This window comes from Natator depressus, chromosome 3, assembly GCF_965152275.1.
Source record: "Natator depressus isolate rNatDep1 chromosome 3, rNatDep2.hap1, whole genome shotgun sequence".
NCBI lineage: Eukaryota > Metazoa > Chordata > Testudines > Cheloniidae > Natator > Natator depressus.
Window position 1 is genome coordinate 43,548,834 of NC_134236.1, and position 24,399 is coordinate 43,573,232.

A 24,399-nucleotide genomic window follows, 5' to 3' on the forward strand; every position below is an offset into this window, starting at 1 on the left:
TTTTACCCAGTATCTGACATGACCTGTTATCACTCTTGATCTTATTCAAAATGCCAAGACGAAGTGTCCACCTAGTAATCTATCTTAATGGAAAATCCAAACTTGAGATTTAAAATATATATATGCAACTAAGAAAAAATAAAAATTATAAGAATAGGTCACACAAGATGGAAATCTAAAATTAAATATTTAATTAGAACTTTGATTTTGCTTTCAAGATAGGTGTCATTGCACAGGCTATATTACAATCTTTTATAATATTTATTTGTTTTTGTCAAAAAAGAATACTGTGTATTTTAACAGGCCACTTTAATATGAATACATGTGTAATAGGATCAGAACTGAAAATTAGCTAGAGATGGTACATTTTACATTATTGGGAAAATTACGTTTTTTTCTTTTGTATTGTAAAAACATTTATTTTAACAAGTTACCTACATTAATCAAAAAAGTACAGCATATTTAATAATTTTACAAATTCTTCATAAAAAATATATCTCTGTACAAAAAGTTCTTTTGCACCTACTTCATGTCACAGCAGCATGTAGTGAAATGGCAGAATGGAATACTGGGAATGAAAATTAGATTGACTTGATCATAATGCCGGCATTCTTCCCCAACCTCCCCCCAATCAGCCCCATCCCTTTATAACAGCTTTTTTTGTTTGTTTGTTTACAAAATATTTTACACAAGAAAAAAAATTATTGCAGCTAGCCTGGAGAAAGGCAAGATGTGTGATACAAGCAGCAGTTTTAAACAGCTTTGAAGCACATAACCTGTTTTGTTTTTGTTTTTAAATTATAGCATGTATTTTTTGCCCATTGTATGGGCCTGGTCAACCTTGGGGAAGAGTCTTCTGCAGGTACCTCAGAAAGCAGATTTCCTCACTGCCATTATTTGACTGCTCCACAATGTTGTAAGAGATTCAGTTTGATGAAGCACCATGTACAATTGCGCATACACACAACCCTCCATCACATAACTGCAGAAGTCAGAGCTAACCCGATCACTGCAATGAACATATAATGACCTGACAAAGGATTAGCAGGATCAGGACTCTATAAAATGAAAAGCAAAATCATTTATTCTGATATCTCTGTTTTCTTTTATGAATCCCTCCTCCTTTTCCCGTGATCCTCAATGTACATAGATCACTGGATAGGAGGACAGAAAGTTAGGACTAGACAGCATCAATACAGGCGACTTAGTTAGCATTTTACATCTCTTTTGAATTAGTCAAGTTTGGAATTTTTCCTGTCATTGCCACCACAAAACACCTCCCAAAACAGTAGTACAAATTTTCAAAAGCTGACAAAAATCTTAGGTTTATGAATCCACATATGGGATCTCAGTTTAGCCGCTAATGACCTGACCCATTAAGCTGTGGGACGCTCTCTCTTAACAAAATAAATGCCTTGCAATGCAGCAAAAATGGGAGGAAATGGACACAGATTCTGATGTGATCATTTTTGGCCTTTTTGAGAAAATGTGCAGATCTCTAGGATATGACACATAAATGTAAATTAATATGCAAACCACCACCAACAAAAATGAAGAGGGAACTGTCTGAAAAGGATTACTTATTACATGATCTTGGTATTTTCTTACTGATGTGAAGAAAATAACTGCTGGAGGCCCTAGGATACTTGATAGTATTGCTGGTATTTGCCATCTAAAAGATGTAGCATTCTCTAAACTGATCAAGGATTACTTTTGAAACTTCTTCTGTGCTACAGCATTAGCTGAGAAATCATCAGTTGGATTAACAGTTCTTTTTGGTGTTACGTTGAATAGCCAGATTCTCCCCATATTGAATTCAGAAACATTTTTCATAATCGTCAATGATAAATTTGGATTTCAGAATTTAAAAATTGTTTTGTACTTCAGTTCTAAAAAAAAAGTCTAAGTTTTTGAGCTCAATGTCTTATTAAAATCAAATGATATTATTCCCTGCAATTTGACAATTTTCAAGGGATATTTCAATCTAATCACCAATATATTTGTTTCCTATTTTTGTTTCCAAAAAAATACCAATAGTCCTAAACAAACATTAGCTACATTACTGCCAACAATTCATACTTACAAATTTCAAAATTTCTCTGTCAAACTGTATGAGTACAAAAGCAATAATCAATGTGTTTTTCAAAAAAAAAAAAACCAAAAAAACAAAACAAAAAGAAACAGATAGCAAAGACAGCTGAATATTTTGCTTTTGTTCTGCGTAGAAAATTAATGACAGCTTGTTATAGACAATTTTCACTGGGTTTACCTATGCTACTGTAATGTGTTTTAGTTCAGTGTAACATCAGAAAATGATGTCATATCATAAGAAAAAATGGAAAAAATGCAAAAGGGAAGACTGTATTGTGAGCGCAGGCTCACGGGCTTTATGAGCTATCTAAAATAAATTACTATTCACATTTGTACATGGCAAGCAGCAATAGCTGCTAACCCCCCTGCTGTTAAATTGTATGATACTGACAATAATGACTGATTTTGGAAGAAAATATTATTGGAAATGAAGATTTACTAGAAATTGGGTCTTTCTGGCTGGAAGTCTCCAGTGATTTGTACTGATGTCTACAGAGAAATTCAGATAATGAAAAAGAATAAAAATACTCTCTCTTCCATCGCACAAGTTCTTTTTAACCTTTTTTAAAGTACGGGGGGTCATTCTCTACCACACTAAGTAAACTTACAATGGAATGTTTTGCTTGACCAAGAGTGAGTGAATGTTCATATACAATGGATTGTGTATATAAACCCTGTATGTTTTTTACCAGTATCTTACTCAGTCATTCATAACACACTAGTGCAAAAAATTGTGCATTAACATTTTGCAATACAACAGGTGACTGGGAAATTTGCAAACCGCCCTATGTATGAACATCTGAGATGTACCGTAGGTTCCTTTAATTGTAACAAGATTTCAATGGTAAAGCATTTGTAGGTGTGTGCAACCTTGAGGAAGGTTGTCTTTTCCTTCAAGAAAGCTTTTTTCTTCAAAATGTTCCTATTCTTGGGGATAATCTGTGGTGCTATCATTTGTCACAGTACCCAAAGGATTTATCCAAGTGCCCAGAAGATTGCATTGAAAGGCATCCAGCCACATACAAATATGAAAGTCTGAGGCATTAAATATAACAAATTGGCATGACTTGACAGTCTTCCTTAGAGTGTGCCTTGATCTGAAGCCGATGCAGCCAAGCATTTTAATCCACCTTTAAGACGAAAAAAATATTCTTTTTCTGATCCCCAGAAGACTGTCACGTTTTACCAGAAAAATTTAGCTGCATGTATGCCAACAGAAGATGTTAAAGATTACAGCAGCAAAGCCAAGAGAAGAAGGGAAACTGGTATATGGCACCAAAGGAATTACTGCTTGTCCATCAGAGGTATGGCTATGAATCAGTCATATTGGGCACTGAAGGCTATACCACTGTACAAACTGTGTTTAGAGTCGTGTCAAACCTCACAGCCTTTGCCTCTGTGGGCTTTAAGTTTGTGTCATACATGGGATTTTCAAATGAAGCTTGTCCATTACTGTTTTCATGACCAGCATATCCATTGTACTGTACTTTCGGTCTTGTTCTGAAAACAGGGAAAGAAAAAATACACATAATCAATAAACATTAAAAAGAAAAATTCATAACTACTACAAGTTTTTGTATTTATTGCAGCTGATCCGTACTAGTTTTGCAGCAATTCTTAACAGTGATAGAGGGAGCTCACCTCACAAAACATTAGGAACTATGGGAACTATGTATAAAAAGTATTGAAGTATGATGAGAACAAAAATTTCTAGGAGTGAGCTGACACTAAAAGGAACAGAAACATGTAGGCCAAACATACATTTTCTCTAGCAAAATCTGTCAGTAGCATGATAACTTTATAGTCTGTTTTCAGTGCCAATAATGACAGCCAAAACAGAAGAGAGTTGGAATAGGAAAGGGATGAAAAATCATCAGTACCAGTACTTAATATTTTCTATTGACATCTTCGTTTTAAGACTTGTACAACTGCCATAAGCAGAATGGGGGAGAAAAAACTTCTTATTCCTCTGCAGAATTTAAGCACTTAGTTTAACTTTAGTAAAATAAACATTTAGTACAATTATTTTAATAGTGTGATATTTTTACAGGATTTTAGTATCAGAATCACAGTAGCACATTTAATTAGCCAATTTCCCTGGATCTCTGTGAAGCCAGAGGGTTTCATGTTTTTTCCCTACCAACATCTTAGTCTGGGCAGCAAAACTGGGGAGGAAAGTGGATAATCCACATATAGCTTAGGAAAATTAACTAATAGAGCAGAGGATGGAGAAGGAGAGTATGGAGGGATGGAGAAGATTTCCGTTAAATTGATTGGAAAATATTAGATAAACATTTTCAGACTGGGCTCCAAAAGTAAGGCATCCCACTCTATATTTAGACATGTAAATAAGTGGCCTACTCCCAAATCTCTTTCACCTGAATTGCAATGCTGTCTGAATTGGGGAAGAAAAATCAATCAGGAATTCTATAATTTAGAGGTTTGGTTTTAATATATCTAAACTTATTTAGAAAAATATCTAAGAATGAAACTGTTGGCAAAGGCAGAATGGAACCATAAACTTTTTGTAAATGATTGAATTGTAGATAGTAATTAAGAGATCATCTACCCAGATTAGTTTTTGTTTTAAAGTTCTCCATTTATGCACACTGATAACCTGAAAATAATTCTGCAATTTGCAAAGTACTATTTTCTTTCCATTTAGAGACAGAAAAATGTGTTTGTCAATCTTCATTTGGGAGTTTTCCTAAATATAAGTATATTTTATCTCTTTCAATTTTTGTTTTGGTTAGTTGGTAAAGTGTGCATGTTGGGTTGAGGTCCTCAGTCCTGCTCTGGCCCCTTTATGCCAGGGAAAAGGGCTGCTACTGTGTAAAGGAACCCCAAAACCCTGGTTCCAGCTGGAGGAGACGTCTATTGGCACAGACATTTCGAAAACAGCCATACACCTACCCTCTGAAATCCCCCTCAAAAGCCTCGATGACACCAGAAGAGTTTGCTGGGGACAGAACCACAGCACTTTCATTGTGGAGATTCTAGGCTGTGCTGTGGCTCTTGGGGAAGCCCCAGAAGCTGGCTATAATTTAGACAGGCCCTTAGGGCTATCTAAATTACACTGGCTCTCTCCCCAACCCCTCAGGCAGCCTAGCTTCCTTAAAGCTACCCTCCCCCTGGGCTGTGAGTTTAAAGCGACCTTCATTTCTCTCCCGCAGCTAAGAGCCTTCATTTCTCTCCCCCAGCAGTGCCTCTAGGATGCCTTTCTAAAATTAAGAATACTGAGATGTCAATGGATATTCTTTTGTTTTCATATGGACCTGTGTGTCAATAATTAATTCTGAGGATTCTGAAAGGGACACTGAAAAACTGTCTAAAAATCTTGGTTTATTGGCATAGCATATGTAGAAAATACAGAAAAGGGAAAATGGTCAGTCAAATATCAAGTTAACAAGTAACATCTTCACTCATTTATTTGTATTTGATAAAAACAGGCAGGTCTGCATAAACAATATACATACAGCTGTTCTCCTGAAAACCAAGTTTAAACTCTCTCATTAAATGTTTGGACCAAGTAGAAAGGAAAAATCCCAATTTTTTAGCCTCCAGTGTTCACATAACACATCATAAACCTCCTTAAACTAGTCTCCAATAAGACCTTTTGGCTGTAAGTCTAGTACAGTTCTGCTGAATTTAGTTTAATGCTTAGATCCCCCTTCCTACAATCGATTCATAGACTGGCAACTCTTGCCTTTCACTTTCCAGCTTCCAAGATGATCTCCTGTGGATTCCTTGACACTGTACAACAGATTTCCCTGTTGTGGAACTGGACATGACTAGGCCCTGGTCTACACTAGGAGTTGAGGTCGAATTTAGCAGCATTAAATCGATTTAACCCTGCACCCGTCCACACGATGAAGCCCTTTTTTTCGACTTAAAGGGCTCTTAAAATTGATTTCCGTACTCCACCCCCGACAAGGGGATTAGCACTTAAATCGTCCTTGCTGGGTCGAATTTGGGGTACTGTGGACACAATTCGATGGTATTGGCCTCTGGGAGCTATCCCAGAGTGCTCCATTGTGACCACTCTGGACAGCACTCTCAACTCAGATGCACTGGCCAGGTAGACAGGAAAAGGCCCTCAAACTTTTGAATTTCAATTTCCTGTTTGGCCACCGAGGCAAGCTGCAGGTGACCATGCAGAGCTCATCAGCAGAGGTGACCATGATGGAGTCCCAGAATCGCAAAAGAGCTCCAGCATGGACCGAACGGGAGGTACGGGATCTGATCGCTGTATGGGGAGAGGAATCCGTGCTATCAGAACTCCGTTCCAGTTTTCGAAATGCCAAAACATTTGTCAAAATCTCCCACGGCATGAAGGACAGAGGCCATAACAGGGACCCGAAGCAGTGCCGTGTGAAACTTAAGGAGCTGAGGCAAGCCTAGCAGAAAACCAGAGAGGCGAACGGCCGCTCCGGGTCAGAGCCCCAAACATGCCGCTTCTATGATTAGCTGCATGCCATTTTAGGGGGTTCAGCCACCACTACCCCAGCCGTGTTGTTTGACTCCTTCAATGGAGATGGAGCCAACACGGAAGCAGGTTTTGGGGACGAGGAAGAAGATGATGATGAGGTTGTAGATAGCTCACAGCAAGCAAGCGGAGAAACCGGTTTTCCCGACAGCCAGGAACTGTTTCTCACCCTGGACGTAGAGCCAGTACCCCCCGAACCCACCCAAGGCTGCCTCCCAGACCCACCAGGCGGAGAAGGGACCTCTGGACCTTTTAAAATACTATACATGGTTTAAAAGCAAGCATGTTTAATGATTAATTTGCCCTGGCATTCGTGGCTCTCCTGGATATACTCCCAAAGCCTTTGCAAAGCCTTTGCAAAAGGTTTCTGGGGAGGGCAGCCTTATTGCGTCCTCCATAGTAGGACACTTTACCACACCAGGCCAGTAGCACGTACTCGGGAATCATTGTAGAACAAAGCATTGCAGTGTATGTTTGCTGGCGTTCAAACAACATCCGTTCTTTATCTCTCTGTGTTATCCTCAGGAGAGTGATATCATTCATGGTCACCTGGTTGAAATAGGGTGCTTTTCTTAAGGGGACACTCAGATTTGCCTGTTCCTAGTGGGCTGTTTGCCTGTGGCTGAACAGAAATGTTCCCCGCTGTTAGCCACGGGGAGGAGCAGGGGAGGGGCTAGCCACGCGCTGGGGGGAGGCAAAATGCGACCTTGTAACGAAAGCACATGTGCTATGTATGTAATGTTAACAGCAAGGTTTACCATGTACCCATTGAAAGAGTGTACCCATTGTTCTATAAAATGTGTCTTTTTAAATACCACTGTCCCTTTTTTTCCCCTCCACCAGCTGTATGTGTTTCAAGGCTCTTCTCCTTCCCAGAGGCTAGCGAAGATTAGAAGGTGAAAAAAACCACACTCATGATGAAATGTTCTCTGAGCTCATGCTGTCCTCCCACACTGACAGAGCACAGACAAATGCGTGGAGGCAGACAATGTCAGAGTGCAAGAAAGTACAAAATGACCGGGAGGAGAGGTGGCGGGCTGAAGAGAGTAAGTGGCGGGGTGAAGAGAGGGCTGAAGCTCAAAGGTGGCGGCAGCGTGATGAGAGGAGGTAGGATTGAATGCTGAGGCTGCTGGAGGATCAAACTAAAATGCTCCAGCGTACGGCTGAGCTGCAGGAAAGGCAGCTGGAGCACAGATGGCCGCTACAGCCCCTGTGTAACCAACCACCCTCCTCCCCAAGTTCCATAGCCTCCTCACCCACACGCCCAAGAACATGGTGGGGGGGCCTCCGGCCACCCCACCACTCCACCACAGAGGATTGCCCAAGCAACAGAAGGCTGGCATTCAATAAGTTTTAAAATTGTAGATTTTTAAAGTGCTGTGTGGCCTTCTCCTTCCCTCGTCCACCACCCCTCCTGGTGCTTCTCTCCTCCATCACCCCTCCTGGGCTACCTTGGTAGTTATCCCCCTATTTGTGTGATGAATAAATAAAGAATGCATGAATGTGAAGCAACAATGACTTTACTGCCTCTGCAAGTGGTGATTGAAGGGAGGTGGGGAGAGTGGTTGGCTTACAGGGAAGTAGAGTGAACCAAGGGACGGGGGGTTTCATCAAGGAGAAACAAAGAGAACTTTCACACCGTAGCCTGGCCAGTCATGAAACTGGTTTTCAAAGCTTCTCTGATGCGCACCGAGCCCTCCTGTGCTCTTCTAACCGCCCTGGTGTCTGGCTGTGCGAAACCAGCAGCCAAGCGATTTGCCTCAACCTCCCACCCTGCCGTAAACATCTCCCCCTTACTCTCACAGATATTGTGGAGCGCACAGCAAGCAGTAATAACAGTGGGAATATTGGTTTAGCTGAGGTCTAACCGAGTCAGTAAACTGCGCCAGCGTGCTTTTAAACGTCCAAATGCACATTCTACCACCATTCTGCACTTGCTCAGTCTATAGTTGAACAGCTCCTGACTACTGTCCAGGCTGCCTGTGTATGGCTTCATGAGCCATGGCATTAAGGGGTAGGCTGGGTCTCCAAGGATAACTATAGGCATTTCAACATCCCCAACGGTTATTTTCTGGTCTGGGAATAAAGTCCCTTCCTGCAGCTTTTGAAACAGACCAGAGTTCCTGAAGATGCGAGTGTCATGTACCTTTCCCGGCCATCCCACGTTGATGTTGGTGAAACGTCCCTTGTGATCCACCAGTGCTTGCAGCACTATTGAAAAATACCCCTTGCGGTTTATGTACTCGCCGGCTTGGTGCTCCGGTGCCAAGATAGGGATATGGGTTCTGTCTATGGCCTCACAACAGTTAGGGAATCCCATTGCAGCAAAGCCATCCACTATGACCTGCACATTTCCCAGGGTCACTACCCTTGATATCAGCAGATCTTTGATTGCGTGGGCTACTTGCATCACAGAAGCCCCCACAGTAGTTTTGCCCACTCCAAATTGATTCCCGACTGACAGGTAGCTGTCTGGCGTTGCAAGCTTCCACAGGGCTATTGCCACTCGCTTCTCAACTGTGAGGGCTGCTCTCATCTTGGTATTCTTGTGCTTCAGGGCAGGGGAAAGCAAGTCACAAAGTTCCATGAAAGTGCCCTTACGCATGCGAAAGTTTTGCAGCCACTGGGAATCGTCCCAGACCTGCAACACTATGTGGTCCCACCAGTCTGTGCTTGTTTCCTGGGCCCAGAATCGGCGTTCCACGGCATGAACCTGCCCCATTAGCACCATGATGCCCACATTGGCAGGGCCCAGGCTTTGAGAGAAATCTGTGTCCATGTCCTCATCACTCACGTCACCGCGCTGACGTCGCCTACTCCCCCGGTATCGCTTTGCCAGGTTCTGGTGCTGCATATACTCCTGGATAATGCGCGTGGTGTTTAATGTGCTCCTAATTGCCAAAGTGAGCTGAGCGGGCTCCATGCTTGCCATGGTATGGTGTCCGCACAGAAAAAAGGTGCGGAACGATTGTCTGCCATTGCTCTGACGGAGTTAGGAGCGACTGATGACATGGTTTACAGGGTTGGCTTACAGGGAATTAAAATCAACAAAGGGAGTAGCATTACATCAAGGAGTATTTCAGGCAGGACTTCACGGAGGGACGGAGGGAGCGGGGAGCAAATGAGTACAAAACAAATCTGATCTATTTCTTGTTTTGATCCACTCCATCTATCTTTTACATCTTTGGCTGGCAGCAGATGGTGCAGAAGGACTGCAAGCCATCCACAACTCTTGGCTGCTCGGCAGAAGATGGTACAATAGGACTGCTAACCATCCTCATCTCCTGCTTGCCTGGCAAAAGATGGTACAATAGGACTGCTAGCCATCCATATTGCCTGCCTGCTCACCAAAAGATGGTAGAATAGGACTGCCTGCAGGACTAAAGAGAGTGACCTGGTCAAGTCACTCCTAATGTAGTCCCTACACCCATGTCTGCCCAGGCGCTCCTGGCTGACGTGGCCAGGAGCACCTCGGACAGGACGATGACTGCTACCAGTCCTATTGTACCACCTGCTGCCACAAGGCAATGAGTTGCTGCTGCTGTGTAGCAATGCAGTACCGCGTCTACCAGCACCCAGGAGACATACGGTGACAGTGAGCTGACCAGGCTCCATGCTTGACGTGGTATGGCGTCTGCACAGGTAACTCAGGAAAAAAGGCACAAAACAATTGTCTCCTGTTGCTTTCACAGAGGGAGGGAGGGAAGGAGGGCCTGATGACATGTACCCAGAACCACCCGCGACAATGTTTTTTGCCCCATCAGGCATTGGGATCTCAACCCAGAATTCCAATGGGCAGCGGAGACTGCGGGAACTGTGGGATAGCTACCCACAGTGCAACACTCCGGAAATTGACGCTAGCCTCGGTACTGTGGAAGCACTCCACCGAGTTAATGCACTTAATGCACTTAGACATTTTGTGTGGGGACACACACAATCGACTATTTAAAAACGATTTCTAAAAAAACGACTTCTATAAATTCAACCTAATTTCGTAGTGTAGACATACCCTAGGAATGAAGACTCTGAGGGCTGGTTAAGTTGGACAGCGCAATCTCTCCCAGAAGTAGATTCTTGACCGGAGATCTAAGTGTTCTCCTTGAACAATCTTTTCAGTCAAATACACTGTTAAACTCCAGGATCTATAACATTTTCACTGGAGTCCACAACTCCAAATCCCTTAGCAATTTCTTCTTGCCATACCTTCTAATTCTGAGTTAGGGGGACAGCTGTGTTATGAAATTATGGCATAGGTCAGTGATGGACTTCACTGTGCATTCTTGCCATCGTGAAATATCATGATGAAATGAAGAAGAAGAATCAAAGAGCTCAGCAGATTCTTGATATAATAATAATAATAATAATAAATGTATGGTAAATACCATTTTGGAGATTGTTGGCTTGTAAACCAACTCTGTTTACAATATTTTACTCGCAGAAAGTAATACTGGTGAAGGCCAGAATGGTATTGCTGCTGGTCACAAAAAGATGTTCTGTTCCAGAAAGGTCTAATCCAATACTACCCAATTTGTACTAGCAAAATTATGTTAGATGCAAATATTCAGGTTTCTTAACCAAATTTCTGACAAAAAATGGATTTATGTTCACATTATCTACTCAACATGCATAATTTTCATATTAGCAGAAGCTATGCCAGTTCTAGAAGTGGTTTTCATAAGCTTACTCAGCAAGTACTGTAAGTAGTCTCATTATGGGCTGTTCCCTCATGGGATTTATGGATTTCCTAGCTTTTATAATTAATACTCATAAGCACTTTGAAAGAAGCATCATATATTCTATTTAATAAAGTCCTAAAATGAATGCATAAATTATCTGACATGAGATTTCAATCTGATTCAGCCTAACGAACCAAGAAGGTTTACAGCTCTTTGCTCCTTAACACAGTGATTAATTTCTCTAAGAGTTCACCATTAAGAACTGATCTGTATTGAACCCCTATGTGGGAGATTGCAGACATATTTGTTGTTTCAGAGTAGAGGAGATTATTAAAAAGCTTTACCATGAAATTCCCCAGTTAACAGAACATTTGCCCATTCAAATTAATACAAAAACCTAGTTAGGTTATTGAAAATATGACATTCGCAGTACCTGTGTTTGTAGAGGTAAAATGCAAACCCTGATAATATTAGGGCAAAGAATGGTACCAGGATGGCAGCTGCAACAGAACTGCTGTTTGTGCCATAATAGTGATTTGAATGATCTGCATCTGTGCTTAAAGGACCTGAAAATAAAGGAAACAGAAGAGGTAAAATCTCTAATTTTCCACCATACCTTATGTGAAAATTCTTTTTTTTTCTCCTGCAAGAAAAAATGAAGTGCATTATGCTGAAGTGTGTGGGGTGGAGGTGGGACTTGCATTTAAATTTGAAATAAGAGATTTCAAAATGTGTTACATTAAAGCATTTCTCATGAATAACTATCTATAGTGATTTGAAAGCAACCTTTATCAAGTCAAGTAATTTTTGAAAGACTTAAAAATATTCATCATATGATATTATTTTACAAGATACTGCAATAATACACTTTCTGACTTTGTTAATAAAATTACATCATTCATAAAATACAGAAGATTATTATTTATATTACAGAAGTGATCTAAGGCCCCCATCAGGATTATCTTGGTGGTTATATATATAGAAACACACCAAAGAGTTTACAATCTAATATGAAAAAAGTCATAACCAGTGAATATGGAAAACCCCAAAATAGGAAGAGGAAGGGAGAATACAGGCAATGGTAAGTTAGATATACGTACTACTTGATGGTACACATGAAAAAAATGGAAGGGACAATTATAAAACATACTGAGAAAATATTATATAATGATGACAGAATCATGATAATTTTACAGTCAGTTTAACAGTGAAAAAGAAAAGTGATCATAACTGAGGCTGAAAAAACACTTCCAGCGGCAAGCATTTTTTCGAACACCAACTCCACCCCCTAAACTTTACAAACAAACAAAACCTTTCTTCCTGAAGTTCTTTCTGTATTTGCAGTAGGGAAGTAGAGGGAAAGAGGGAAATCAGACAAGCTGCTTTGGTACAATGATATTTTTAAGAAATGTACATCTATTTTATTTATTACTACTATATGTCATTTAGGGCTTAATTCAACTCCCAGTGAAGTCATGGAAAACCTCCCAGAAATCTATGGATCAGCTGGACTGGTGACTTGTCTCACCCCTTAGGTGAAAAATACTGGAATTACACATTTTTCAATATCTGAATCCTCCATCAAGTTCTGGCAATTTATAAGCTTCTCTAAAGATATGGTGAAGAGAAGACCATTTTCAAGATAATAAACTATTTACCATGGTTTGTATTAATCTGAGGTATCTTTATTGAAGTCACACTTCAGCATAGTGCGGCTATGTGCTAGTAAGAATTATTGGGCTTCAATGCACCAGTATTTACTCTATTTTGATTGCTGGGAGGAACATTTGTGTATTTACACGGATATTTTATTAACATCTTGTAGATGTATGCTGAGCCTTTAAAATGAAGTGTGTGTGTGTAATTATGACAATTATACAACTATATAATGAGCTGTAAATGATCCTTTGGATCCACTTTGGTCTATGGTGCTCATCATCATCAATATCTCTGAGAACATGCAAGCTAACTTGTTGATCTTATGTATTTGTCTATCTTTGATTCAATACATTGTCATTGTAAGTTAAAGCTAGAATCTTAATTTTGGGGCTTTTGTTGAGTTAAACTAGATCAAAATTATGTGATCATTAGCACATTTTTTACGGCTAGTCTAAAACAGATAAATCAATCCTGGAGTTTGACATTGTCACTTGTGGCAGAGCTCCGACCTTGTCCCCGTGGGTCCTGCGCTTCCAGGCAGTTTATGCTAGCTTCAGAGGCTCACTGCAACCGTCCATGTACCCCTTCTCTCTCTAGAGCCAGGGATACAGTCTAATGAGCCCTTTTCATCATAAGCCAGCAATTGAGGTTGGTGAGAGAATTCCCACAGTCTCTGTTGCTCCTACGGCCTCATGCCAAAACAGTTTAGCCTCCTGTCCTGACAAGGGCCTGTTTTCCCCTCCCAGGAGGTGTTTCTGTAGTGGTGGGCTGGGGGGAACCGGGTTCCGGCCCAGGGACCCTAATGGTAGCAGCTGTTGGCAGCCAACCTTTTACTGCCAGAGTTGCTACATTTCCCTGGGCCACTTCCCCACAGCTCTCCTGCTTCTCCCTTACCTTAGGGCTCCCTTACCAATGACTTCATTAACCAGCCCTTCAGCCACACTTCCTCTCCCTGGCTCCTCTCTGCCTGACTGGAGTAAGCCCTTTTATATTATCAGAGGGGCCTTAATTAGAGTCAGGTGGTCACATTAGCTTAATGGCCTCACCTGACTCTTTGCAGGTTAATTGGAGTCAGGTGTTCTCATTAGCCTGGAGCAGCCCCTGCTCTGGTCAGCCAGGAAACAGAAAACTGTTAATCCAGTGGCCAGTATATCTGCCTTCTGCTACTCTGCTGTTTACCAGAGTCGGAGACCTCCTGGACTACGACCGGGGAGACTGGCTGGATCCCCTGATGCTCACTCAAAGCATGGAGCTCTCCAGACCTCGTACTCCCCTGCGCATACTTCAGGAGGCGAGGGCTGCTTTGCCGCCCGCAGCTTGGGTTTACCTCGACCGGGTCCTAAGAGAAGGCGCGCCCCGCCCACCCTCCACCCCAGGCCCTCCGGACCTTTTCATCAGGACCCTGCCCCGTGGACCCAACCGACCCCCCCATCCCTTCACCATGAGCGGGCTAAGCGAGCTGCAGCCGGTTCGGTTCCAGACCGTGCCAAGGAAACATCTATACACGCTCGTGCTCCACACCCTTCACATCCTCACCCTCGCATCCCACCCTGACACAAAGTGGCAGGACTTCCTGCCACCTCTAGAGGGTGAGGAGCCCCGGTAGGCCAGCCTATATTCCACCTTAGTCCCGAGGCCCGCCGGGGATATCAGTTGGCGGCTCCTTCACGGGGCCGTGAGCACAGGCGCGTACTTGGCGTGGTTCACCCCAATCCCAGACACCTGCCCCTTTTGCGGCATGAGGGAAACCCTGGTGCACGTTTACCTGGAGTGCGCCAGGCTGAAGCCCCTATTCCGGCTCCTCACGAATATTTTGTTAAAATTTTGGTTGCACTTTTCCCCTCACCTCCTTATCTATGCACTCCCTGTCCATGACCCCACTAAGTCGCGGGACCTCCTGGTCAACCTCCTCCTGGCCCTGGCTAAAGTGGCCATCTATAAAACCAGGGTGAGGAGGTTGGCTGATGGAGTCTCCTGTGACTGTGGGGCCTATTTCCGATCCTCCGTCCGTTCACGCCTCTGGGCAGAGTTCCTCTGGGCGGCATCCACTGATTCCCTTGACGCCTTTGAGGAGCACTGGGCGCTGTCCAGGGTTCTCTGCTCGGTATCCCCATCAGGTTCCCTTCGTTTGACCCTTTGACCGCACTCCTGTCCCTGTTGTTCATTAACTGTCCCCTGTAATTATTTGGTTTTCCAGGTCCTGTGGACCCCCCCGCCTTAGGCTGGAGGGGGATCCTTTAGCAGTGGGCGGGCTTTGCCCACCCACTTTTTGGATCCCAATAAGGCTACTCTGCTGTACCCAACTGGCCTGGGTCTACCACACACTATATAGGGTGAATGTTCCAAGGAAGTCTTAATTACCTATCAAGACTATGTAGACATTGTAAAGCTCCTGTTGCACTCACAGTAGCGCAAGTTTGCAAATTTTAGCATAAGTTTTCAACTTACAATTGGGGTTTTTCAGGTTCCTGCTCACAGCATCATTTTACAAAAAATCTGGCAAAGTAATGAGTGACACTAGTAAAACATGAGCAAATTGTAAGACCATAAACCAGTTTCTATTCTTTTTAAATTTCAATTTGACAATTAGCATGAAAAAGTTAATGGTTACAAATTAAATGTCATAGACAGATCTTCTAGCGGTGGTTTAACTGCTAATGATGAATCTACAGGAACCCTGGTGTGGTGTGGTGCTGCCAAGGAAGCCTCCTACCTCTTTTCACTGCCAGCACTAATATGAAAAAGAAGGGGTGGGGGGAAAGGGTGTGTGTACACCAGCAGTCCCCAGTTGCTAGAAAGACCTTTTGGAAGCATCAGCAGCAACAGTAAATTAGAGCTGCCTGGGGCTTTTTTATTTTTAAATGTTAACTATGGAGGATCTATTACCCACTCTCAAATCAGTAATACAAATTGGTTTATGTGCTCTTGCAGTGGACTCCCATACTATCAATGTCACAAATGACACCTCTTGTTTTAGATGACTCAGAAATACCATCTGTAATTAAGACAGCTTAATTTTCACCTACACGTCAGTTTAATCCTGGGGAGAAATGCTGCCTATGTTTCAGGCTGGGCTTTGGGAAAATGTATACTGTCTTCTTTCCAGGAAAGAGGCTTTTCTATAATTCTCAATTTTATGGATTTTTATTTATTTAAGACACTCAGCATTATTTCAAAATAGTCTATTCTATTTATCATGAATGACTTTAGAGTTGGTTGTGATTAAAACTACCCCAATATGAAGTGTGTATTTCTTCCGACAGAGTTATTATCATGACAAATGAGAAAACGCATTGTGCTTCTCAATTTTCTGCAAATACTGATGATTGCTAGCAAGACTTAAAACAGAAAATATCTACATGGCAATACAAAAAAAAAGAAAAAAGAAAAGAAAAGAAAAGAAAAAGCTGGGAATGCCTCTGATACTTGAAGCAAGGTATTTTCTTCCGAAATGCAGTCTGAGAAAACCCAAGAGGTCAAGTTGTTGTGCTGGTTGCCTTAATTCTTCTCATGAAACCATTGATGTCATGAGAAGTGTTCCATGAAGGAGGAGTGCTGGGCAGAGACGGGCTCCACCTTACGAAGAGAGGGAAGAGCATCTTTGCGAGCAGGCTGGCTAACCTAGTGAGGAGGGCTTTAAACTAGGTTCACCGGGGGGAGGAGACCAAAGCCCTGAGGTAAGTGGGAAAGCGGGATACCGGGAGGAAACACAGACAGGAACGTCTGTGAGGGGAGGGCTCCTGCCTCATACTGAGAATGAGGGGCGATCAGCAGGTTATCTCAAGTGCTTATATACAAATGCACAAAGCCTTGGAAACAAGCAGGGAGAACTGGAGGTCCTGGTGATGTCAAGGAATTATGACGTGATTGGAATAACAGAGACTTGGTGGGATAACTCACATGACTGGAGTACTGTCATGGATGGTTATAAACTGTTCAGGAAGGACGGGCAGGGCAGAAAAGGTCGGGGAGTAGCACTGTATGTAAGGGAGCAGTATGAATGCTCAGAACTCCGGTACGAAACTGCAGAAAAACCTGAGTGTCTATGGATTAAGTTTAGAAGTGTGAGCAACAAGAGTGATGTAGTGGTGGGAGTCTGCTATAGACCACCGGACCAGGGGGATGAGGTGGATGAGGCTTTCTTCCGGCAACTCGCAGAAGCTACTAGATCGCACGCCCTGGTTCTCATGGGTGACTTTAATTTTCCTGATATTTGCTGGGAGAGCAATACAGCGGTGCATAGACAATCCAGGAAGTTTTTGGAAAGCGAAGGGGACAATTTCCTGGTGCAAGTGCTAGAGGAGCCAACTGGGGGGGGAGCTTTTCTTGACCTGCTGCTCACAAACCGGGAAGAATTAGTGGGGGAAGCAAAAGTGGATGGGAATCTGGGGGGCAGTGACCATGAGTTGGTTGAGTTCAGGATCCTGACGCAGGGAAGAAAGGTAAGCAGCAGGATACGGACCCTGGACTTCAGGAAAGCAGACTTCGACTCCCTCAGGGAACGGATGGGTAGGATCCCCTGGGGGACTAACATGAAGGGGAAAGGAGTCCAGGAGAGCTGGCTGTATTTCAAGGAATCCCTGTTGAGGTTACAGGGACAAACCATCCCGATGAGTCGAAAGAATAGTAAATATGGCAGGCGACCAGCTTGGCTTAATGGTGAAATCCTAGCGGATCTTAAACATAAAAAAGAAGCTTACAAGAAGTGGAAGGTTGGACATATGACCAGAGATGAGTATAAAAATATTGCTCGGGCATGTAGGAATGAAATCAGGAGGGCCAAATCGCACCTGGAGCTGCAGCTAGCAAGAGATGTCAAGAGTAACAAGAAGGGTTTCTTCAGGTATGTTGGCAACAAGAAGAAAGCCAAGGAAAGTGTGGGCCCCTTACTGAATGAGGGAGGCAACCTAGTGACAGAGGATGTGGAAAAAGCTAATGTACTCAATGCTTTTTTTGCCTCTGTCTTCACGAACAAGGTCAGCTCCAAGACTGCTGCGCTGGGCATCACAGCATGGGGAGTAGATGGCTAGCCCTCAGTGGAGAAAGAGGTGGTTAGGGACTATTTAGAAAAGCTGGACGTGCACAAATCCATGGGGCCGGACGAGTTGCATCCGAGAGTGCTAAAGGAATTGGCGGCTGTGATTGCAGAGCGATTGGCCATTATCTTTGAAAACTCGTGGCGAACGGGGGAAGTCCCGGACGACTGGAAAAAGGCTAATGTAGTGCCAATCTTTAAAAAAGGGAAGAAGGAGGATCCTGGGAACTACAGGCCAGTCAGCCTCACCTCAGTCCCCAGAAAAATCATGGAGCAGGTCCTCAAAGAATCAATCCTGAAGCACTTACATGAGAGGAAAGTGATCAGGAACAGTCAGCATGGATTCACCAAGGGAAGGTCATGCCTGACTAATCTAATCGCCTTCTATGATGAGATTACTGGTTCTGTGGATGAAGGGAAAGCAGTGGATGTATTGTTTCTTGACTTTAGCAAAGCTTTTGACACGGTCTCCCACAGTATTCTTGTCAGCAAGTTAAAGAAGTATGGGCTGGATGAATGCACTGTAAGGTGGGTAGAAAGTTGGCTAGATTGTCGGGCTCAACGGGTAGTGATCAATGGCTCCATGTCTAGTTGGCAGCCGGTGTCAAGTGGAGTGCCCCAGGGGTTGGTCCTGGGGCCGGTTTTGTTCAAAATCTTCATAAATGATCTGGAGGATGGTGTGGATTGCACCCTCAGCAAATTTGCAGATGATACTAAACTAGGAGGAGTGGTAGATATGCTGGAGGGCAGGGATAGGATACAGAGGGACCTAGACAAATTGGAGGATTGGGCCAAAAGAAATCTGATGAGGTTCAATAAGGATAAGTGCAGGGTCCTGCACTTAGGACGGAAGAACCCAATGCACCACTACAGACTAGGGACCGAATGGCTAGGCAGCAGTTCTGCGGAAAAGGACCTAGGGGTGACAGTGGACGAGAAGCTGGATATGAGTCAGCAGTGTGCCCTTGTTGCCAAGAAGGCCAATGGCATTTTGGGATGTATAAGTAGGGGCATAGCGAGCAGATCGAGGGACGTGATTGTTCCCCTCTATTCGACATTGGTGAGGCCTCATCTGGAGTACTGTGTCCAGTTTTGGGCCCCACACTACAAGAAGGATGTGGATAAATTGGAGAGAGTCCAGCGAAGGGCAACAAAAATGATTAGGGGTCTGGAACACATGACTTATGAGGAGAGGCTGAGGGAACTGGGATTGTTTAGTCTGCAGAAGAGAAGAATGAGGGGGGATTTGATAGCTACTTTCAACTACCTGAGAGGTGGTTCCAGAGAGGATGGTTCTAGACTATTCTCAGTGGTAGAAGAGGACAGGACAAGGAGTAATGGTCTCAAGTTGCAGTGGGGGAGGTTTAGGTTGGATATTAGGAAAAACTTTTTCACCAAGAGGGTGGTGAAACACTGGAATGTGTTACCTAGGGAGGTGGTAGAATCTCCTTCCTTTGAAGTTTTTAAGGTCAGGCTTGACAAAGCCTTGGCTGGGATGATTTAATTGGGGATTGGTCCTGCTTTGAGCAGGGGGTTGGACTAGATGACCTCCTGAGATTCCTTCCAACCCTGATATTCTACGATTCTATGATTCTATGATCTACTGCTAAACAGACTGAGACACACTTTCCTCAAGGAACCAAGAATATATCTTTATAAACATGGCTAAGGCAAAACAAACAGCTGCTATACAGTAGAACCTCAAAGATACAAACATCAGAGTTACAGACTGACGCTATGGGGAACCAGAAGTAAGCAGAGACAAAACAAACCAACAAATACTGTCCTGTGCCTATATTGCATCTTAAAGGTGGTCACATCTGGGCTGCCTGTCCCCAACCCCACCCCTACTCACTACAGTGCGGGGCAGCCACTTACAAGTAAGAGGTGGGGAACACCATTTTCCCCTCTCCCTGCCCCCAGATGAGAGGGGGACAAGCTTGCAAGCTCAAAGCCTGGGAAAGAAACTTCCTGAACTGCTACTGAAACCTGGCCTGGAATGTAAGTTGCTGGAACCAGAGCCCGAGCTCCTGCCTGCATGCTGCACTGTGGAGGAGCAGCTCAGTTTTAAAGGTCCACAGCCTGCACTGTGCGCCCACTGACACTGTAGTGCCCCAGGGTGCCTCACTCATCACCCTTGTAGCCCAAGGGCTAGACCCAGCTGCCTGTCCCCACCCACATTTGCTAGGCAGCCACTGCAGAGCTGTGAGCCCCCGCTCCAAGCAGTCTGCGCTGAGGAGCAGTTTGTTCAGAGTTATGGACATTTCAGGGTTACGAACAACCTCCATTCCCGAGGTGTCCGTAACTCTGAGGTTCTACTGTATATGCGATATCAAAGGCTGCTACATAAGATGCATGTCTGAACAGGTTCCGGTGCTCTGCTTTCACAGTATGTCTGTCAGAATCAGGGAAGAGGTAGCCAAGTTATCATGGTGTCTCTCTGTCTCACAAGCACACACTCATACAGACACAGACACACACAGATGAACAGACTGATAGAGCATGTAAACATAGGGGAGTTCTGGCAAAATGTGAAGGGATGTAGGGTCAGATCCTCAGTTGGTGTCAAATGGCATAGCTCCATTGAAACTACTCGAGCCATAGCAATTTACACCTTCTAAGGACATGGCACACTGGCAGGGCTGCTTGCTCCAGCCTCCTTAGCACTGGGTTGCTGTCTATGTATGTACTAATGGTACTTAAACAGCTTTATAATGGTTCCAGGGTCACAAGGTCATCATGTCTACAGTGGGATTTGATGAGGCACTTCTGTGAGGGAGAATACCTGGTTTTTCACCAGCTGCTGGCACATTCAAATTTATAGCTGCAATATACATCAGACTAAGATTCATTATGAATTTTGGACACCCAAATAGAATCCCACCCTAAACACATATTCACATACACACAAACAAGCAAACACATAGCGAATAATATTAAAAATCTGTTTGACTTTGTTCTTGAATTCAAAGGGCTAAGCTCTCAGAACTATATAATTTATTTGGCTGAATAGAAATTGGTTTAGCAACATGTGACAGCCTCACTACTTTGAAAAAGTCATTTAAAGCAAAATAATCATCATATATTACTGCATGAACATTTGCACTGATGTTCTTTATAGGAGCATCCTGTGTTCATCTCATTAGATTGCTATAGCATCAAAAATGAGATGGTAACACGACATAGTTCAATTAGAATTTTAATTATACATTCCAACTAAATTATTAAGTAGTTTAGACCCTTTGTAAGTTTGATGGTAGTAATTCCCTAAAATAAATACGCTTTCTTCAATTAGGATGCTGGCACAGTCATTTGATGCCTTCACTGTAAAAATGCCAAATAGATAAAACACAGTGCAGTTCCATAAATGCATTCTTACCTTGCCTTTGGAGCATAAATTTTCCAAAGTCTTTTCCATGCATATCACCTTGGTAAGTAAACACACCTCTTTCAAGCCCTGATGATACCTAGAGTACATGAAAATGGGAGGAAGATGTCTGAAACAAATAAGTAATAATCACTTCTGCAGTTGGCAGTATATCCATTCTAATTGGGTCTGATTCAGAATAATTATTTGGAGTCAGTTATAGTTTAGTCATTTTTACCCTTTGACAAGTAAAGGTAACATTTATGCTTCAATCTATAAATTTTAAAAATCACAGTTATTAACTTAACAAAGGTTTTAAAAAATAACAGTTGAAAATGACATTTTCATTTTGAACATGAGAGTCTTACATACAATGGTAGTACTTAAAATCTTAAATGTTTATCTTTCCACTTGATTTAGATAACTAATTTAGTATATGCATTTAGAGAATCTCTACATCTTCAGTATGCAGATTACTTTCTATACTAAGTATTGTAAAGGACAAGAGAATATAGCAGAGAGTGAAGAAACTTTATCTATTTGCCTAAAGTAAAACTGACAAATCTTACCACTAGAACTGAGTGAAATTTTTCAGATAAATAACTGTTTTTGTCAAAAAATGCAGCTTTGGGTTCACTGAAACTATTTATGAATTTTAACTGAATTTGGAAAATAGTTTCATCTGAATTTTTTTTAATTTAAAAAGTAATTTCAAAATGATGTTTACTTTTGAAATTTATTTAGAAAAGCAAAGCAGAACAGAAAGATGTGTGTGTGTGTGGGGGGGAACAGAAATAAAATGCAATAAAAAAAATCAAGAAATAAAAAGGCTTCAGTCAAACAAAAAGTTTTGTTTGACCCAAAATGAAATTTTTCATTTTTTTTTCTTTTGGAGAGTAAAAAAAAAAAGAAGCAAAACAAAAAATCAATTATTTGCTCAGCTCTGGTCACTGCTGAGTATTGAGCAAAAGAAAATACCAGGGCATTGCAACAAGTAAGTGAAATTTATAAGTGAAATCAAATGTAAGATATAGGAAATATCTCTCTAGATGTCAGCATAACAGCTACACATCGGTTTTACTGAATCTGAGTCAAAGCTGTGCTATTTCTTAATAAGGGAAGACAATTACTGCATCACACACACAGTCCATCAGCCTATATTTCTGTAACTTCATAACTTCATTCTTGCATTCTTAAAGACAACAACACTCCTCAACATATTATTAAAGTACACTTAATTATCTATAGAACAACATTAAAAAAGTGATGTTTATAAAAGAAAAAAACTCACGTATTTGTTCTAAAACAAACCACAAACATAGGAACATATGTATATCTACTTTCTTTTTTTACAGTGTAGCAAAAATGTTAATATTGCGGAGCATATGGACACAGTATATACATTTCAGAACATAAGAATGGCCCTTCTGGGTCAGACCAAAGGTCCATCTAGCCCAGTTATCCTGTCTTCAGATAGTGGCCAGTGCCAAGTGCCCCAGAGGGAATGAACAGAACAGGTAGTCATCAAGTGATCCATCCCCTGTCGCTCATTCCCAGCTTCTGGCAAACAGAGGCTAGGGACACACATTTCTCTTAGAAAAAGAAAAATATGGGTATGTTCTGTACATTGTTGTGTTCAACAATCTAAATAAAAAAGATATAGGAAACTAGAGGCTGCCTTAAGCCAAACAAGCACATTTACAGAGTCTGATTTACTTACATAGCCATCTAGTGCCCAGTTATCATTTTCAAACTTGCTTACAAAAGTTTCCACAGGTCCTTTAATCTGAAAGACTTTTAAAAGCAAATGAGCCTCTTCTTTCTTGTAAACACCTATTAAGAGAAGAGTGTAAAATATGTCTTTTAAACAAGTTTTTAAATGGTATCCCATGTAGTTAACTTTTAAAAGAACTTATTTTAATGACCTCCATGAACCAAAGTATCTATTGTGAAAAATATTCCATACCACATATATGACTTTAGTTCTAGGATATTCTTTGTACTCTAGGAGTATCCAAATCAGGAACTGCTGCACTGGCAGTGAGGGGATAAAATGGGGCCAGCCACTCCTCACCCCAGCACCTTGCTGGACACCCCCACTCTCCGAGGGGCACTTGGATCCAGGTGGTGTCTCCCCAATTCCCCCCCGCCCCCCAACCATGTGGCTTTGGGGGGAAAACTGAAGAAAGGAGACAGCCAGAGACTACAGATGGTAGCAGAAGCAGCAAATGCAGGGACATCCAGACACTCAGAGAATTTTCTACAGTTTTGACTGGACTTTCTCTGCCCTATGCTGAGTGGCTGTTTGCTCCCATCTTCTCCCTTCCCCTTTTCCCCTCTTCTCTACAGTCTTTTCACCCCAGCTTCACTCCACACTTTGCCACTTTTACCTTCTTCTTTTCTGTCTTTTCCCTCTCACCCCCTTTTCTTTCCCTTTCCATTTAGCTTAACTTCCCATTCCCCCCAAAATATGTGGATCTAACATGATGTTTGCTGACATCACGTTGTTTTCTCAGCTTATCTATTATATCATTTCCTGCACAATGAGTATATCTTGTCTATTTAGAGTGTAAACACTTCCAGGAAGGGACTGTCTACTATTCTGTGTCTGAAAAATATCTTGCACAATATGGTCCCATTCTTGGTTGCCTCTTAAGCACAAGCATAATAAACATGATTAATAATAATATGTTTTTGTACCGACTTTAACTTTAATAATAAATTAGCAAGAATACTTGTTTCTTCATGGACAAATTCAGAAATTCTAAATGTGTACTGAAGTCCTGCCTTGTTGCAATAACACTGTCAGTTTAAATTTCAAAGAGATGTGTTTTACCCCAACAGACTGGAAATAAGGCATACATTTTTAATGAAGAGTAATTAACCATTGGAACAATTTACTGGATTCACCATCACTGACAATTTTAAATCACAATAGGATGTTTTTTTCTAAAATATATGCTCTAGGAATTCTTTTGGGAAAATCCTATGGCCTGTGTTATATAGTAGGTCAGAATACATGATCACAATGGTCTTTCCTGGCCTTGGGATGTATGAAATATTGTATTACTATCGTAAACAGCAC

At 42.2% G+C, this 24,399-nt stretch overlaps 1 protein-coding gene across 1 annotated transcript in view; it reads right to left on the bottom strand.

Moving 5' to 3' along the window:
• Nucleotides 1-213: 213 nt before the first annotated feature.
• The window catches only part of CSMD1 (CUB and Sushi multiple domains 1), a 1,960,312-nt gene continuing 1,936,126 nt past the window's right edge, over nucleotides 214-24,399 (bottom strand). The window contains exons 67-70 of the mRNA XM_074947791.1: nucleotides 23,035-23,147; nucleotides 21,327-21,414; nucleotides 11,687-11,819; nucleotides 214-3,591 (exon numbers count right to left, since the gene is read on the bottom strand). Coding sequence (XP_074803892.1) covers nucleotides 3,432-3,591; nucleotides 11,687-11,819; nucleotides 21,327-21,414; nucleotides 23,035-23,147 — 494 coding nt within the window. The 3' untranslated portion in view covers nucleotides 214-3,431. The remainder of the gene's footprint in view (nucleotides 3,592-11,686; nucleotides 11,820-21,326; nucleotides 21,415-23,034; nucleotides 23,148-24,399) is intronic.